This window comes from Diabrotica undecimpunctata, chromosome 8 (genome assembly GCF_040954645.1).
Source record: "Diabrotica undecimpunctata isolate CICGRU chromosome 8, icDiaUnde3, whole genome shotgun sequence".
NCBI lineage: Eukaryota > Metazoa > Arthropoda > Insecta > Coleoptera > Chrysomelidae > Diabrotica > Diabrotica undecimpunctata.
Genome location: NC_092810.1, coordinates 140,751,999 through 140,766,005, shown reverse-complemented (window position 1 = coordinate 140,766,005; position 14,007 = coordinate 140,751,999). Strand labels below are relative to the sequence as shown.

The 14,007-nt window shown below is 31.3% G+C and overlaps 1 protein-coding gene across 3 annotated transcripts in view; it reads right to left on the bottom strand.

Annotated features, from left to right (window-relative positions):
• GMF (Glia maturation factor) overlaps positions 1 to 14,007 on the bottom strand; it is a 22,081-nt gene extending 8,074 nt beyond the window's left edge. Inside the window, exons 1-4 of one of the 3 annotated variants that reach the window (XM_072541203.1) lie at positions 13,853 to 14,007; positions 13,696 to 13,795; positions 11,838 to 12,167; positions 2,040 to 11,075 (exon numbers count right to left, since the gene is read on the bottom strand). In XM_072541203.1, coding sequence (XP_072397304.1) covers positions 11,845 to 12,167; positions 13,696 to 13,795; positions 13,853 to 13,855 — 426 coding nt within the window. In that variant the 5' untranslated portion in view covers positions 13,856 to 14,007 and the 3' untranslated portion in view covers positions 2,040 to 11,075; positions 11,838 to 11,844. Of the gene's footprint in view, positions 1 to 2,039; positions 11,076 to 11,837; positions 12,168 to 13,695; positions 13,796 to 13,852 lie in introns of those variants that run through there. The other 2 variants (XM_072541204.1, XM_072541205.1) reach the window with 2 other exon arrangements.

The window sequence follows — 14,007 nt, the reverse complement described above, 5'->3', positions numbered from 1 at the left end:
ATAGCGATCATTGAAGTTATTGTTTGCTACCAGTATTTTATATATTTATTTTTTTCAGTTATAAAAAATTACTATTTCCAATTGTGTCTACCAAGTATGGTCACATGTATTTGCCTACATATTAAATAATAATAAGTACAGATAATGTTATGTGACGTTCACTTCTGATTATATATATTTTAATATTTTTAATTTTAAAGAATCAATTTGAAAATCAAAACACTTATTCAGATCGAAGGTTCAAATTTTTGCTAAATAAATTTGAAATTAATTAAAATTTGTAAATGTAAATGGTAAAGTTGAAAATTAAAACATTTACTAAAATTGGAATTTGAAATTCTTGCTAAACACAGTTAAATTCTAACTCCGCGCGTGGTGATTGGTCGGTTTAGTTCGTTTGTTTGGTCGCCCTGTTTTGACAGGTTAGAAGTTATAATTTGTTATTTTAAATGTTTGACTAGAAATACGCGCTGTTTCTTCTCAATCGACTGAATTACGATTGATTGCAGAGTGATTTAAACTAATAATTTACTTAACACTATCAACATTTGTCAATAGTATGACATAACCTATAAACTCAGTTTCTCAACTTTTGTGTCAATCTAACAATTAATCAATCAATCATAGTTTACGATAATGAAATATTAGTGTACAATTATTTACCTTTATTGTTGTAGTTGTTGTAAATGACGAATCTAAGCACTCCACATTTTCACTACAGACACAGCTGACGATACTTTCAACGATTTTCAACTTTAACGATTCAACGCGCCTAATTCTCTAGTGCCGCGCGCAGCGGACCGATCATGTTTGAGTGGGAGACGCAAGGCATTCGCCGGTCCGGCGGGCCTCTCTCTCGTTCGGCGACTCACTGTAACAGACGTGAGCGGGCGTTACACTTTTTCTTAAATGACTCCGAGCCACAACCTAATTTAAGACGTTGTCACGTCAAAAAGACGCGCTCTTTAAATTATACCCTATAAAGAAAATGTTTAGTAAGTCAGCGATTAATCGGTAAAATATCTTTTTTTAACTCCCAATGAGTATAGCAATCTGTCCACATAAGCAATAGCATTTATTTTGTTACTACAAATGACATGTGTAGAGAGTTAATACAGTGAAACCTCCTGAAAGCTAATCTAAAATTAAGATTTTTATTAATCTGAATGCATTTGACTAACTTTGATTGGGATCAGAAGGCAGTAATCGTTTCAGTCTACGAACGGTATTTCGCACTAAACTTAACGGTATTTCACACTAAAAGTCTGACGGATTTTAGGGAATGTCGTACTGAGTCACCTCATTTTGCATAATATGGCGAATGCACATTATTTTGGAATATTTGTAAGACGTTTATATTGGAGACACTGGTGGTGTCCCATAACTGGATCCCATAGATCCAAATGGGCTTAAGGATGGACTTATATAATAAAACCTTGGCATCCAAGGGCAATTTTGATTTGCGGCAATGAGTACATATTACTTAATTTAAGTCCAGGCTGTTTGGTGAATATATGTTTTTTCCGTTAGACGACGGTCTAATTGCATGCCGAGATATTTGGATTGAGCATCTTCGGATTGAGGAAGTTGACAATTTTCAATGTATAAAGGAGGAATGTTTCTCTATGTAGCGTAAATGTTACGTGAAGTGATTTATTTCCATTAGATTTCATGCGCCGTATTTTTAACCATCGGATCTTTGTGGGATGCTACAATACGAGTATCATCTGCATACGTTGCTGCTGTAGTTGTTGGAATGTCCGCTGTGTACAAAAGATATAGTATTAGGCCAAGGACACTGCCTTGCAGGACGCCCGAATACATAGGTATTCAGGCACATATACATTCAGTGCACTCGGTTCATTTTTCATTCAGGAAATGTCCATTTTCCAGATAGAATTTTAAGAACTGGGAATGAGGGTAGGGTATGATCTTCTTTAGTTTTATTTTCAGTCCTGTATGACAAACCTTAAGAAATACCCGGAATATGTCAATGAAAACAGCTGATCAATTTTAAGGTTAAAGATCTAAAAAATATATATATTTAAGACTAATTGTTTATTAAAAATTCATGTACATTATATTAACAGGTATACTGGAGTTATGATTTTTGGACCAACTCTGTACAAATATACTACACATTTGGTTAACTTTGGAATGTATTAGCAGTTTACAGTTTTTGGCAAATTGTTATTTATTTTAATATAAAAATTACATGGATGACAGTTTTAAGAGTGTCTATAAGGCAAGACTATAATCACATGTTTAATTAGTAAACAGTATAGTGATAGCAAAAATGAAGTTTTCATTTATAAACATTTCGAAATATGGCAGCAAAAATCACATTTTTAATTTTCCAATTATGGGTAGATATGTAAACATTTCTCACATAGAACAATAAAAGACTATAGTGATTATAGTGAGTATAGAAACGATTATAGTGAGTAGATTAGATGATGAATTTATACATAAAACCATATGATCGATTAATTCATGCAATTCATTCATTAATTCTATTGGGAAGTTTTTATGAATTTTTTTAAATACTATGACAAAATCAACCAAAATAAAGAACTTTTAACAATAATGAATGTTATATGAACCCATTCCCAAGAAAGTTTTCTCAAAAAAATGTAAACATATGATTTAAAAAAATAAAACAAACAATATATGACACCCCCATCTTCTGATAAAGAATATATTGAGAAGAAAGTTTCGGTTTCTGGTTAACTAGGTTAGTAAAAGTATATTTAAAATCGAAAAAGTTAAATTAATATCAACAATTGGATCAAAAGTATTTTATCACTTTGTGTACCAGTACCAATGGACTATCTTGTTTACAAATATGGAATAAAATGTTAAAACATATATCAAAACTTCATTTTTTTAATAAAAGATATGGCAGTGTTACATTATTTGTTTTTGCATAAACACCCTTAAAATTGCAATGGATAAGATATAAAATTCATACATAAATTAAGGCTTTACATCAATATATAATACTTTTTAAACAGTTCAATATTATAAGTCGTTCAATATTTAGATGCATTGGCAAACAAACTACTTAGTTAATTTCGCAAAAAAAATAATAAATCCAGAAACTAACTAGGAGTAAATTTTAAATTATAAAAGTTAAATTTCTGGATTAACATAACAAACACCTACTTGCTTCATCTATACAGTATATCCTCTCCGTGGCACATAGAATCGAACACTCAATACGCTAACAGAGCGCAAATGACAGATAGGAACTGTTAAATATTATTATGCCACGAAAAAACAGTTTCAGATCCTTTTTAGGAACTGTTACTTACTGTTTAGAGAGTTCAATTTATATTTTTATTGCCGCAAACTTGTGTGCAAGAGTAAGAGACGCACTTTCGCAAAATAATTTTGAGTCGATTATTTTGCACTCAAGTATAGTTAGTGATTATGAATATTTTGTCAAGTCGTAGTCTAGTTTGTATTTAAATTTAATAACACAAATTATTATTCATTATTTTTGTCGTTAAAATCTTTCATTGTGTACTTTTGAACATATGAATTAGTAATAACTTAAATTTTTTTATTTCCTAATTCTCTACTTTGTCTACTATTCCGACAATACGGCAACACCGTGCGATAATTATAAGGTTACATCGAGGAAAAGCTATAAAAATGGATTTTATTGACGTAGAACTTTAAAAAAAATGTAATAATTGCATTTTATCATTTGTTATAAATTTTATATCGTATTATCAATTATGACCATGGTCCCATATTTGACAAAGTTCCATTGCCCAACGCATAAATACTGAACCACTTATATTTTCAGGTACCTATATTTAAAACAAATAAATTCTGTGTATGTAAAAAATGTACAATTTCGCGTTGTGAAAATTTATTTTTATTTTGGTCTGTCAGATAACGGTAAAAAGCGATTAAAGTTTTCTTTTTGGCATAACCTTATCGTTTTTCACGAGATCTTATTACTAAAAATATGCTTTGCAACATGAGTTCACTAGAAAATGACTGAAGAATGGACGGATATGTACATTATTAATGTTCATTGTCTATTATTTCAACCATAAACTCAAAATTTTGTAAAAAACGTTAAATAGTGGGACTGTAGATATCTTATTGATCCATATAAGACTTAATTTCAATTGAACTAGTCATACATTCAATCTTAACAAAAAACTGGCATCGAATTGTTGAAATATGGAGGACCCGAACTCTGGGGAAGAATCCATTACCTGATAAAGTTGATATGGACCAGGAAGCAAATGCCGGAGGAATGGGCAGTTGGTCTTATACAGCCAATATATCAAAAAGGAGATAAGAGGAAATGCCAGAATTACAGACCAATTACATTGCTAAATGTAATATACAAAATCCTTTCTGGCATTATCTACACTAGATTGTCAGAATACTTCGAAAATATAATTGGTGATTATCAAAATGGATTCAGACCAAATAGAGCCACTACAGACAACATATTCATACTTAGAACAATACAAGAGAAAGCTTACGAATCCGACATAGAACTATATAATATGTATATAGACTTTAAACAAGCTTTTTGATAGTGTGAAAAGAGACAAAATGCTGGAAGGCCTCTGAAATCTAGGTATACCAAAAAAATATATCAGCCTCATAAAAATGACGTTGCAGGGTTCAAAAGCCGCAGTTAGAGTAGATGGAGAACTGTCTCCCCTGTTTGACATGAACATGGGGGTGAGACAGGGAGACGCACTTTCAACCATGCTGTTCAATTTAGTTCTTGAAGCAGTCATCAGAAACACCAATGTAACCGGACATATAAACACCAAAACAACACAAATTACTGCATATGCAGACGATGTCGCCATTATTAGTAGAAGCGAGACACGATTAATGGAAACGTTCAAGGAAATTGATCTTGAATCACAAAAAAGAGGGCTTAAAATAAACGAAACAAAACTAAGTATATGACCATCAAAAGAACACCTGAGAATGAAAATAATGTAGCAATAGACAACTATACTAGTGAACAGTGTGGATGACTTCACATATCTGGGCACAGAAATCAATAAGAAGAATTCCGTAAGATGTGAAATTAATGCACGTATTTCCAGTGGAAATCGTACATACTATGCTGATAAAGGATTGATGACATCGAAATTATTAGACAAAAGAACCAAAATGACTCTATCTACAGAACTTTAATTAGACCCGTAGTAACCTATGGTTGTGAAACCTGGGTAATGACGAAAAAAAGAGGAAGCCTAACTCAGGACATTCGAGAGAAAGATACTGACAAAAGTATATGGCCCGGTGCAAGAGGAAGACGGCACATGGAAAATCAGGAGAAACGACGAGGTTAATGAACTGATTGAAGGGTATGACATTGTTAGATTTGTGGAGAGTCAAAGACTGTCATGGCTGGGACATGTTCAGCGACAAGAAACGAAATCGACAAAGAAAATGTTACAGTGGAAGGCGGAAAAAAGGAAGGCTCAGGACAAGATGGTTGGATGACGTGGAAGACGACCTGAAAACCATGAATATAAGACAATGGAGGAGAAGGGCCCAAGAGAGATCTGAATGGAAGGACGAAGCCAGACAGGCAAAGACCCATTCAGGGTTATGATGCCAAAAGAAGAAGAAGAAGTATGACCATTTGAGTTTGGCAATTTTTATTTTGATATCCTCAAATTTTGTTTTTGATCTTACCCATCGTTCCTCTTTTTATCTGACACTCGTATACCTAACATTGATCTTTCCATTGCCTTTCTGTTGTGGATAGTTTATTCATATTTGCCTTGGTTAGGGTCCAGGTTTGACATTAATATGTCATGATAGGAAGGATGCATTGGTTGAACAATTTGCTCCTCAAGTATTGAGGTATTTTGCGGTTGGTCATTGTTTTTGTCATATTCATTTTAAGGCCGGTGTATTAGGAGCTGTCTGTGAGTTCCTTCATCATAATTCGTAATTCCTCGAATGTGCTCGCTATAATCACGATATCGTCAGCGAATCTGAGGTGGTTTAACTTGTTGCCATTAACATTGATGCGATATGTTGACCAATTTGTAGTTTTGAAGACGTCTTCTAGAGCTAGATTAAAAAGCTTTGGAGATATTACGTCGCCTGGCATAATTCCTCTCTTAATGGGGATGGGATTTGTATTTTCATCTACTTGCATTTTCATATATATTATGTATTAGTTGCCTATATCTCGAATCTATTCTACAATTATTAATAGCTTGTTCTATAGCCCACATCTCGAGTTCTATATGTATACAGGCGCCTTGAAACTTAAAAAAGCCAATTCTCGCACTATCTACGTCAGTTTAAAATAGAAGGGTAAATTAAAAGTTGTAATGTTACTTTTGTGCCAACAAAAAACATATATTGTACCAAACAGACCAACAAAATATTGCGTACACTGTTAATATGTTGCAAAAAATATATAGTACAGCAGAAATACTTAAATTAGGGTAGATTTTAAAGGTAAATCGAGATTAATATCAAAATTAATGTGTGTTGATGGAAATCTGAGGTTATACCATATTTTTACCATGATACACTGGACTGCGTACATTATTTATAAGTACTCCATGATTTATATTTTTTAAATGTTCCAAATATTTCTGCAACATACCAACGGTATATATTGTACCATATGAGAACATCTTTGAGATCATTTTATTGCTTTCTAATCAAGATCTGTGTATTTAGTAGTAAAATAAAACTGACTACTTTCTGATTGCATAAACTAAATACAATATTTGTAATAATAACTTTCAAATATATAATAAAAGAATCTTATGCTAATTTTGTTCATAATCAGTTACATATGTTACTATTTTTAACTTAATATTTTGTTTATTATAAACTGTCGGTGATGTCACAATCCTAATGATGTTTGCTAAAAAATATACTGACTTAAGCTCCTTTTTAGATAAAAAATAATTTCAGTCACTACATGTCCAACAGTATAGGGGTGTCCACAAAGAAAATTAAGAATTCTAGAATTCATTTTATGTCTGTTTGACGCAAATCACCTTATCCAAAAGTGCTTTAAAAACGAGCTTGAGCTCTTTAAAGATGGCGAACTAACATCGGTTTGGTTCAACTGTCTTCAAAACGGTTGTCATTTAGTTGTGATAGAATTCTATAAATTTATTTAGTGGAATGTACCCAATCGTTTGGCGTGAATAAGTTTTTTAATTGCGTCATAAATGTCTCGTTTTTGACATTTTTATTCATAACTTATTTAAATATAAGGTTGAATGCTCGGATAAATGAACTTTGATCAAATAAAAGGCATATATCGAGCACAGTTTAATTTAATCTTGCCCAAGTACTTTCGACCCCTAGAAATGCCCCTGAAGATGATCTGGGTATCGAAAGTACTTGGGCAAGATTAAATTAAACTGTGCTCGATATATGCCTTTTATTTGATCAAAGTTCATAACTTATTTGTTGTTTAAAATTTCATCATTTTAACATAGCATTTATTTAACAAATTTCGATTTCGAAAAAATGTAGTTCTTATTTAAAGTCCCTAGAACGCATTTTTAGAAAAATCGGTTTTTACTTGTCATGTATCAATGTATTGGTTTCCATTGACTAACAAATTCATTGCTAATTTTGAAAGATGGCTATGGAAAACAAACAAAATAACAACTGTATTGAATTCATAGTTATTTTGTATACTGCCAATGGTTATCTTTCACAATTAGAAACGAATTTTTTAGTTAATGGAAACGTATTCATTGATACATGAGTAAAAATAGATTTTTCTCGAATATGATGCGTCATAGGGACTTCCAATCACAGCATCATTTTTTAAAGTCGAAATTGTTTAACTTTATGTCAAAATAGTAAAATTTTGAAAGAGAAAAAAGTTATGAATAAAAATGTCCAATGTCCAAATCGCATGATGGTAATTAAAAAAGGGTGCGTGGCACTTGGAGAGTGCCGACAGAAGTGAATACTTCTTATAACGTGTTATTACTATATGTAGTTTAATGAAATTGTATGCCTGCTTATTACTGAATTGTTAATATTCTTTTATAATAACAGCACACATTTAAATTTTTTTAAATTTTAAAAATCCTAATTTTTTTCCTTTCATTATTATCTTGTATTTATGTTTAATTACTTCATTTTGATTATCACTGCATTCTAAAAAATAAAACTACTGGTTTATGATGAATAAAATAAGATTATTTTATTTTTATTTTTATCATTTTATATCTTATTCATGGTGCTGTTGGGGTGCCATTTTTAAAGAACTCTAACACCCTTAAAAAACAGTTTTCGATAACGTGATGCATGTGAAATCGACATAAAAGTTCCAGAATTTGCAGTTTTCTTATGAAGAGCGTTTGTGAACACCCTGGATATGCAATATCGTTGAAATGATTGGTGTAATGTTATGATGTTCAATATAGGAGTTATAGTCTAATCAATAAGAAAATTTTTCAACAATTCTTATTATTGTATATTTAAAACCACGTAAAATAATTGCTCCATAAGTTTTTGTGATAACTAAGGCACATTTTACTTGTGCACATTGATGTGCAATATACACTCAGATGCAAAAAAAAATTTTGGTCAAATTCAAAGTATTTCAATTTTTTTATTTTTAGCCCTATTTTGATGATTTTTTAGCACACTATGTATAAATTTATAAATTTTAATTTGATATAGTCAGTTTTTTGATAAAATTTTATATTTGATTTATTGTACGTGGTTAATTAAAACGTGGTTTTATTATCCTAATTTTGAAACATCCTGTGGAATAATCGTTTGCGAATTTTCGTAAAACGTTATTTTTCGGTTGCAACCATGTCTCATAAGGACTTTTTAAATTATGATTATTTTGGAGTTATTTTGTAATACGACGAGGTGGCTTTGGTGACTGTTATCATTATGTCATATTGACACTTACATTTTGTTTACCCATGATTGATCATAGTTCTTAGTGTCGAAGATTGTGCGAAAGCCGTTGCTCTGGTTGAAGATGGGCGAAATTATGAATATGTGGCTAGAATACTACACACTCATCGCTCTATCATCCAAAGTGTAGTCCATCCATTATACGAACTGGAACAAACAATCGGAAAGTGGCAAGAAGCGCAAAACTACCGCTTTACATGATCGTTTTATACGAGTCAACGCTTCGCGCGATGGTCATTTAACAGCGGTGCAAACAAGAAATCAGCTTCAAGAGGTTCTAGGCAATAATGTAAGTGTATTTACAGTTAGTCGAAGATTACAGTTTCAAATTACTTACACGGCACAGAGTGGCTAGACTACAATTTTCCAGGGAACATTTACATTGGAATTTAGGACAATGGAATAATGTTCTTTTTAAGGATGAGTCTGTCTAGGGATGTCTATCTTCACTTATCAGATGGGAGAGAACGAGTATGGCGTCGAACTGGAGAGAGATTTGTGGAGTGCGCTTTAAGTCCCCGCGTTAGCCATAGAGGGGGTTTGGTGATGGTATGGGCAGGAATATCCCGAGAGGCGCACACTGAATTGGTATTTATTGAGGGTTCGTTGACTGCACACCGGTATATTGAGGAAATTTTAGCGAATCACGTAGTACCCTTTTCTCAATATATCAACCATAATTTTCATTAATGCAAGATAATCCGCGACCCCACTCTGCAATGTGTGTCACGCAATATTTAGATCTGTTCGCCAGATCTGAATCCAATAGAGCACGTTTGGGACATGTTTGGTAGAAATATTAGAGGTCGCGAAGTCGCACCAGCCTCAATTAACGAACTTCGCTTGGCTCTAGAAGAGGAATGGCAAAACATCCAGCAAGATGATATTCGTAACCTCATAGACAGCATGAGCCGACGTGTACAGGAAGTTATAGAGGCTAGGGAAGGCAATACAAAGTATTGAACTATTTTTTAGTAGTTTTTCTTTGTTAATTGCGTACTTAGGTTCAGTTATATTTAAGTTGTTTTTTTTTATGTTTTATTATTGTTATCATTGTTCATTAGAACCAAGATTATGTCGTTGCTTTTAATCATTATTTAAATACAGTGCTTCTGGGATGTCGACATGACAATCCTTCGATATCAGTCACCAAAGCCCCCATCGTCGTATTAAAAATTAATACAAAAGATAATGGTAATAATAGGAAAAGTCGTAAATTGTGGGTGGCAAAGTCATTTCGATCCTAAAAATGAACCAATCCATATTTTCACATGAAACAAAAAACATAATACTTAGAAGACATGGTTGCAACAGAAAAAAAAGGTGTTACGAAAATCCGCTAAAGGAATTATTCCACAGGATGTTTCAAAGTTAGGATAAACAACCACCTTTCGATTAGCCTTGTATAATAAGTCAAATACAAAATTTTATTAAAAACTCACTATACTAAATTAATATTTATAAATTTTTACACAGTTTGCTAAAAAACTCATCAAAATAGGGCTGAAAAATAAAAATGAATTTGAACTTTGAATTTTACCAAAATTTTCTCCATTACGTTTTTTTTTGCATCCGAGTGTATATATATATATATATATATATATATATATATATATATATATATATATATATATATATATATATATATATATATATTCATTTATTTGTCAGTTTTATAATTTATTTGATTATGGTAGATTAGAGGTTACAGTTTTCTATTGAACTGTTACAAAAATTACAAAGCCGTAAACAAAATGAATTTATTATGAATGGACAAAGAATAATACTCTGTGGAACTCCCACTTTTATTACTTTAAGATCAAAATATGCATTGTCAACTCCCAAAGTGTAAGACAGTTAATATGATTTGGTATATCAATTTATCTGTAAGTTTACAGATATCAATTCACAATTTTTCGCTTTTTATGTACAACAAATTCAATTCCTAATGTTGTTTTAATACATTATCAATACAATTAAATAAAAAACGTTGATGAACCTTATTATCGTACATCACCGCCAGTTTATAATTAATGTTATGAAGTTACCACGCAGGAAATATTTATAAAAATAAAGAATTGTACATAAACAAAGCATATAATTTATAAAGGAACTATTGATGTCTGGATATATATTGTCTTCTCCTGAAATATACAATTTTTCATTAAAAGTATTGTTAAATCTATTAAGAGAAAGTTATATACATACAGAGCGTGTTTACCCTGTATGTATATGACTTTCTCCACCCCAAACTGTTTAATAATTATTATCTGTGTTACTGTCAGTTTAAATAACTTTATTTGTTTTATTTACCAAAACACCTGTGTTAAAATACATTATTGTTTCCTGCATTATTAGGATTTGTATACATATTATAATCATTAGCAATTTCTACAAGGCTTTGTAAGACAACTTCACAACTGGTTATTATATTCAAAGTTCCCATTTTTATCACTTCATTTTTTCAAATTTTTCTCTTTTCCCTCACATTTCGCTTCTCATAGTCTGATTATCATTTTTCTTCCTTTTTATCCATTACTCTTTTATTGGTATCCGTTTTCGTTCTTGGTGTCTCATACTCCGATTTCTTCAACACCTTGTTACTAGTTTTTTATTTTTTGTTTGTTTGTTATATTCCATTATATACAGGATGAGTCATGAGAAACTGTACATAAGCAGAAATCCTTAAATTTCCTGTTAGAAAGTTGCTTGCATTTATCAAGAACATAATGCTTCTTGGTAAAGCTTAACGGAATAATATGAGGTTGATACAAAGGTCCCACAACCAAGTATCAGACGTAGGAAATATGCGCCTGATTAAAGAAGAGGAAGAATAGAAGAGGAAGTTGATTTTACTATATGCTATAATGCAAGAAAGGTAATAAAACATTAAATATCATACTTACTTATTCCTTAATTCCCCAACTTCTCCAATAACCACTCTTCAGTTAAATCTTCCAATTCTCTTATTTCAAAGCTTCTAGTAAGTTCAGCTTCTTTTTGCAATGCAATCTTTGAACCAGCATACATCATCTGCAATTCTGCATGACTATCTCTTGGAGTAAAGAATATAAAGCATAATGGGTACGATATTCTTCCGTCTCTATGTTCTTGTCTATAAGATAGTACTACATATCGGGGTTGATGGCTAGGTAAAATATCTTGAAGTTGGTCAATGGAAAGGTCATCGAGTTTTTCATCTATAATTATTTCCTGCTTTTCTCTATCAACTTTCACTGAAAATCAAAATTACGTTTAATACAAATTATCCTTTATCAAAAATATCATTACAAATATAGGGCAGTAAAGGAAAAAAAAAGCTGAAAAAATTGTATACAGGTTTTTGAAGTTTCTAAAAGAAAAAATCATTTTTGGTCTATAAAATGTTTCTTATACAGTTTAGAGAAAAATTTCTTTAATTTGCAAGTTTCTAAATTAAAATACATGAACAATTGACTGAAGCAATTGCATAAACCCTTATTTTGCAGTAATTTATAAATGTTACTTAATAACTTCAAATAGACTTCAAATAGACAGCACAAACATCTTTAAAAGATGCACAAAAATCTTCATATAAGACTGCTGAAGAGCCAGGTGGAATATATACTCCTGCTACTATAAATTGTTATGATCCATGCCTGAAAATAAGGAATAGCTGTTCTATGTGATCTCTTGAAGTTTTCACAATACTAGCTTGAATGTGGTACATGAAGTATTTATGTAAATATTGAGGAAAAATTTGCCAAAAAATCAAAATATAATATGAAATGTCAAGACAAATGCGTTCAGAAGGATTTTGTCTGTTGACTATAAGCCACTGGTTACAACCACCAAGCCACTTTGTACTTAAAATCAGCTGCTAAGAGCTGGTGAACATACCCACTGTCAAACCATAAATTTCACATCATTGAGCATGGCAATATATGCCACTACTGACCCATAGAAATAAGCAATTCCATGGCCTCCTTAAATTATGATAAATTTTTTTGTATGACTATATAAAAACCATTGATAGTTATAATTTTTTGCTTGGCTTTCTTATGACAAGAAAATTTCTTATTAAGTTAGCCTTGTCTATTACCAATTCCCAAAAGCTTTCTGTTTGGAAGCCATTTGTCCCTGGTCATACTGCAGCCAATTGGTTTATTGTACATGTTGCATTCATATAACCTTCTAGCTCTGGTTTTGGGGTTAACAGTTTCTTATGTAGCAAGGACCAACAGATTATGTGGCCTCAGAATATCAGTGGTGGCCCATTTAAATTAGAAATTAAAAAAATTTCTGTTTTGTTTTGAGCTTTTATTGTTCTCTCTATTTTATATAACAACTAAAGTATAGATAAGGAGGAAGATAAATATATGACAATTCCTATGCTAAAATTTTAAATCTGATTTAGAGGTAGTATTAAATTTTATCTATATTAGTTGTACAATAAATGTTTTAAATTGCCAATGCGTTGAAGGCAGAGTCACTTTAACAAATGCATTATAATAAAATTATGTATACACAATTATCAATTGAAAGCAGATTGTCTGTTATGTGTGACAATTCATACATTTCCTCCTCCAATTTGAAACATAAATATTAAAAATAAATAAATGCAAAAAATGTAAAATATCTTATGGGGATGATAGTCTTAATGTATTGTAATATGGATGATTAACAATGGGGTGTTTCCCAATTATCTGTATCAAAATTATGAGTCATCAATTAGTAACACATTAAAATTAGAACATTGTTAAATAACTAAATATTAACACTTACGAACTAATGCAGCTGTATCATTTGCTTTTCTAAATCTGAATTCTGTTAATGCCTGTTTAACTTCTGTAGTTACACTGCAGATGTTTACGCTTCCTCCTGACTGCAAATAAATGTATTACATTATTTTGAAGTAATATATCAAACAGTTATTGCTTACCATTGTTATTAAATAAATGTGAAGATTTTCCTCAACTATATAAATTATTTTCTTGTAAGTTGTAATATAAAAACATTAGCCTAACCTAAAATATCTTGGAATGACATGTTTGTTAATTTTTTGTATTGTTTGTTAGTTGCGGAGCACATTTTTGG